The 5,735-nt window shown below is 38.8% G+C and overlaps 1 protein-coding gene across 1 annotated transcript; it reads left to right on the forward strand.

The window, feature by feature from the left end:
* The first annotated feature begins 2,574 nt into the window (after nucleotides 1–2,574).
* SOD3 (superoxide dismutase 3) lies at nucleotides 2,575–4,872 on the forward strand. The gene is made up of 2 exons (XM_061583201.1): nucleotides 2,575–2,729; nucleotides 3,825–4,872. Exon 2 carries the CDS (start codon nucleotides 3,853–3,855, stop codon nucleotides 4,603–4,605), a length of 753 nt encoding a protein of 250 aa, XP_061439185.1. The 5' UTR covers nucleotides 2,575–2,729; nucleotides 3,825–3,852; the 3' UTR covers nucleotides 4,606–4,872.
* Nucleotides 4,873–5,735: the final 863 nt, after the last annotated feature.

Raw genomic sequence — 5,735 nt, forward strand, 5'->3', positions numbered from 1 at the left:
TCATGGGGCAAAGGAATTTCAGGAATGTTTTGAACTGAGTTTCTGGCAAACCACACTTATTTACGAATAAACCACGTCTGAAAAGAATGTGAACTGTGAGCTGAGAAGTCTCCCATTCCAATCTCACCTCAGCCATGAACTCAGTAGTTGCCCTTATGTTAGCTTCTGTCAGCTTCACCTGGCCATCTGCAATATGGGGATGATATCAATGCTGTCTTATAAGATTGTTGTGATGACTATTGAGCTAATGTACAGGAAGCATTTTGAGCACTTACAGTGCTACATAAATGCTAAACGAAGACCTTCAAAAATTCACAGAGCTATTTTCTTTTTATATTTTTGGTGTCTATTCTCTAGTCACATTCTGATATATGCCCACACCTTTTGTATTCAAACATCCATATATATACACCACTCACACAATTCTTCTCTCTCACACAGACACACCATCTGTATGTCACTTCCCCACTCCACATCACACACTGTATTGGAGGCAAACTAGAGATGCGACATTAATTGCATGCATGCAATTAACTTGTCTAGTTTTTACATTTTAAAAGCAGCCATGGGGGTGCAGGACAGGGGAGAGAATCAGGGTTCATCCTACGTATTCTGAAAGGATGAAACCCAAACCCAAAACAAAAGAACAGGATGCTGCAAGAGAAAAGCGTCCATCAAAGTACTTCAAAGTCTATCCATCATAAGTGGAGTCTATGTGAAATCTCAAATCAAAATAGACACAAAATGTTTATCATAGAGAAAATAAATATTTAGGTGGGAGATACACTCTAGAAAATGGGTTTGCTACTTTAAGAGAAGAAAGCTCTCACACAGGTAGTGAGGACTGGAAGTAAATGGAACAGGGAGCAACTCTAGGAAGAGTATTTATTGCAGCGTTTATTCTAAGCTTTTTTCCCTACTGCACAAGCAGCCTGCATACTGTCCACTCCCAAACTATTCAAGTAAGTGGTCCCATAATATACCATTAGGAGAGCTTCTTTTTCTTATGTGTGTGACAGTACTCACCTGTACAGAGTACCAGCAACCTTTTTTTTTTCTTTTTTGCTACCCCATGTCAGCCATTTTGTGCTGGCGCCCACAGTACTTTTATCAAGATATGAGTTCTGGCACCTCATTTTTTACCAAAAAACCCACTAACTAGTAGTATAGGATTATGAAGATTTGGAAGGAACCAGTATTTATCTTCATTTTCTATTTCTTTTTATCTTTTCTCATCTATTTATTTTTTAGAAACTACCTAGCTCCCTATGATATCCCAGTAAGCTCAACTGTACAAAAAAGTATTTCACACTGCACAAAAGGTTTTGACACTACACAAAATGTGTCTAGCAGCACGTTAAAATAAACCCCGATTTACTGAGCAGAATATTGGTTAAAAAAAAAGGATGGAGTGTGGTCTTCAAATTAATTTACTATCATATGCTAATAGCTCTCTGCATATAAATGAATGAAATGATATGCCTGGTTGTTTTAATATGCATTCCTTACATCTGAGCACTTAGACTTGTAGCCAGGCTCCTACTGGGAGAAAGAGTGGGATATAAATCAAATTAGATAGATAGGTAGACAGATAGGTAGATAGGTAGGTAGAACATTCCCTGTTCCTTTGGTTTGCTGCTTTCCCATCTCTTCTCTTCCTTGCCCCATCCATCCTTCCCTAGGTCCTTTTGCCTGCACTTCAACCCCCTAACACCCAGACAGCTCAGTGAATGGCAGGCATAGGCGTTTCTCAGGTTGAGAGACCTTGCCGAATGGCAAGCAGTTACCCTAAATAAGAGAGAGAGAGAGAGAGTGCAGTTCAGCTGGTGGCTGCAAAGGCTAAGACTGCACAGACTGTCTGTGTCAGGCACGAAGCTCAGCCAATCATTGCTGGATATTTCACTACCAAACAAATTAGCACACTATTGTTTAGATGAATGTTTCAGTGTACAAAATCCATTACTAATTTTTGTACAAAGACTATCACATCTCCAAAGGTTTGCTACTATTTGGGTATGTGCCAATTCTCCAGGCAGTAGGACAACCCTCCCAATAACACAATGGGGGGAGAAATTTTGGTTTTCAGACAAACCAAGCCAATGTACAAAATTGTCTCTTCAAAATGATACAAAAGCAAAAACTATATATCACACAAAGCTTTCAAAGCCTAGTCTCTACAGTTGGATTTTTATTATTATGGCGATTTGGATCTGTAAATCAGGTTTCATTGCTAAGACAAATCTTAAAAGTGGCTTCCAAGGAGGCTTAATAACAGAAAAAGTATTCCCGCTGGTTGACTCATTTTGTATGAACCCATCAGCAAATTAGAATGGAAAAACTTACTCAACAAAGTTAGTGTTGCAGCCTTATATAAATGTTTTTTCTGTCACGTCATACTGAAAGTTGTTCTTTTAGCACATGAAATAATGAAACATTAATTTAAAAGCAATTTTTTAATTTATTTGGAAAACACATAGGGTTTGCTTCTAGATTTGTTTAAAACAACTAGTTAACACTCTGTCCCCTTCTCCTCATTTTTTTCTGCTAACCACTCCCATGAGCTAGTATTACCTAACTTTTACATAAACAAGAAGATCTCACAAGCAGTAACTCTACAGACGTCTGGAATCTAGACTTGTATGCTTGCCCTTGTTTGCCTGAAGAGATTGCAGCCAAGTGAGATGTGATTCTGGAAAACAAATCTTTGCAGAAGGAGTCCTGTGTTAAAGGTAGGAAGATTGCAATTACTTTTAGAACCAACCGAGGATAAAACAGGTTGCATTCTTAGTATGGTGAACACATATTCTCTGCCCTGAAAGCAAGGGACTTGGAATGAAGGAAACATGTTCAGACCACTTCTATTGCACATAGAAGGTCTGTCTGTCTTCACCATGAGATAGCCTTTCCCAGTGAGATTTAATACTGACTTTTGCCCTAAACTTCTGGGGGAAACTGATGCCATTTCACGGGAAGGATGAGGAAAAGGGCAGATCCAATTTTGTGATATTTTCCAAGCCAAGAGTTTGTGTTTGTTTCCTATGGAAGGTGGCCTAGATTTTATGTTCATTGTTTTTATATTTTTAATGTCTAGGTATTGTATGCCTATTTTGTTCGTCGCCCAGAGGCTGGACAGCCAGCCAGATGGGCGACTAATAAATTCAATAAATAATAATAATAAATAATAGTTCCATTCTATTTCAATCAGAAAGTGAGACATTTGAAAACTGTGCTGTGTGTGTTCCATTACTAAGCTGCGCTAGAGTAGTGGTGAAGGATCAAATCAAACAAGATGCAGCGAAAACTGAGATTGGATCTACTAATGTTTTTGTTTTTACCTAAAAGCAGCCTCAGAAAAATATAGGCATAATGCAGGGACCTTTATGTTTTCTGTTGGGAGGCTGGAGGGTTTGAACTGGAAAAAGAGTGAGGAAGGGGAAGGGTTAAACCCCCCTTCTAGCACCGTTACTCAATTCAAAACCAGAGCTCCCTGCTGCTTTAACATAAAAAGGAAAATGTTGGTACTTCCGACAGATAGCTCTGAAAGTCTGACTTGGGCATCAGAAAGTCCCCCCAGTACAAATCGTATCACAGCTATTAAGCAAGTTGCAGCCCCCTTCATTGCACTGGAGAAACAATAGCATCATCTGGCTTCTAGGGTTCTTGAAAGCAGTATTGAGACATCATATGCAAAGCACTTTGAGCACTGAAAAGTGTTTGGAACTCTATTAATATTTTTATTAATATTGATGGATACTAGGTTGGTGCTGGGGCTTCTATTTTATTGCAAAGCAGTTAACACCACTTATCTCTGCATCTTTTCATAGCCTTCTGCAGCTTCTGAGTAACCCCATCATGTTCTCACTCCTGTTTCTCACCACGGGCTTGGTCCTTTGTGTATCTGATGTCCAGCCCAATGAAGACAGCCCACTTCAAGACATGCAGAAAAAAATTAATGACCTGTGGCTGAGTTTGCTTTATCCACAACTCTATGACGATATATTTGCATCCAATCAGACTGCTTATGCCACATGTATGGTGAAATCCAGCACCAAACTAGATACAGGCAAGCCACAGGTGATGGGGAAAGTTCTGTTCCGGCAGACCTACCCAGATGGAAAATTGGAGGCTATTTTCAACCTGGATGGGTTTCCTACAGGTGCCAACTTGTCTGGAAGAGCTATTCATGTCCACCAGTATGGAGATCTCAGTGACAGTTGCGACTCTGCAGGGGGCCACTACAATCCATTTAAAGAAAATCACCCCCGTCACCCTGGGGACTTTGGGAACTTCTATTCTAGGGAAGGCAAAATTATAAAACATAAGTCCAACCTCATGGCCACTCTCTTTGGCCCATACACCATTATAGGAAGATCTGTTGTGCTTCATGAGCAGGAAGATGACCTCGGGAAAGGGAACAACAAGGCCAGTCTAGAGAATGGAAATGCTGGCAAACGTCTTGCTTGCTGTGTTATTGGAAAATGCAGCAAAAACCTTTGGGAACAACAGCTCTCTGAGCTTAGAGGGAAGAGGAAGAAAAGAGTCACGACCAAAGAGGCAAGCAACAGTTCACGTTTCATATCTGCCAAGGTGGCTGCTAAACAATAGGAAAGGTTTCTGGTTCTTTTGAGAACATGTAAGATATGTCATAGTCCTCCATTCTGTAAGCAGATTAATAATAAAAAAGTAGCAGCATATTCTTTCAGAGTTCATATTCAGGCTTTTTTCTTCTCAGCTCCACGTTTAGCCTTGACGTGGTAAGAAGGGCTGTATGTTTTACTACTGAAATCTTGAGCGACCGTGTTTATTGTCTATTTTATCTCAAGGACAAGAAAGCTGGAGGAACAAAAGGTAAAAATAAATGTCTCCAACTAAGATGGTGTGCTCTGTTTTACTACATATCAAAAATGCATAAAGAAATTTGTTCCCAAATCTTTCCACTGTTTGAGGATGGGCTGGCAGACAGTGATAAAGGCTTTCCCCTCAGAGCTCAGGTAGAAATTTGTACATTATTTCTATTTTAAAACTTCGGATCCATTATACTATTCGGCTTATGTTTGCAGGTTTTGCTTCCCAACTCTTTTAAGGTTCTTAACTGGTTTCAGTTATCCATAATACCTGTAGCTGTGTCACAGTGTTTACATTTGAAACTAGACTTTACAAAAACACTCCTGGATTTTTCTTAGTAAGTCAAGAAATATTTGGAGAAGCTTGCAATCTGAATCACATCTGGCAAAATTGTGTAAGGCCGTTTACGCAATGTAGATAAATTCAGAGAGGAACACTCTTTTGACCTGCTTTCAAGAGTGAAAAAGATGTCAGGAACTATGGCACAGAAGTACAGCATTGTAGCTTAATGTTAGTTACAATGTACATTACAGCAAATAAATAATAAATTAGAGCAAAATATTTTTTTTCACTTCAAAAGTTGTTTTGTTTTTACAGTTCTGAAAAGTTAATACTGGGTAAATTGAGCCCCAATATGAGTCAATGGCAAATCTTTAGAGGGTAAAATCTAGCTCCATTAAAAAATAAATAAAAATCAATTGGAATTTTGCCAGTGACAAACCAAGAATAAACTGGAAAAGTATAGGAATAAAGTTTAAGAAGTACTGGTGTATATGTTTATTCCCTTAAAAACAAGAGTCTATTGCACTGGTGAATACACACGTGATATGACAGGACTTCTTAAACTTTGTTCTAAATTACTTGCCACATTCTCTTTTCTATTTTTTTTT

The sequence above is a fragment of the Rhineura floridana genome, chromosome 9, assembly GCF_030035675.1.
Source record: "Rhineura floridana isolate rRhiFlo1 chromosome 9, rRhiFlo1.hap2, whole genome shotgun sequence".
Classification (NCBI taxonomy): Eukaryota; Metazoa; Chordata; class Lepidosauria; order Squamata; family Rhineuridae; genus Rhineura; species Rhineura floridana.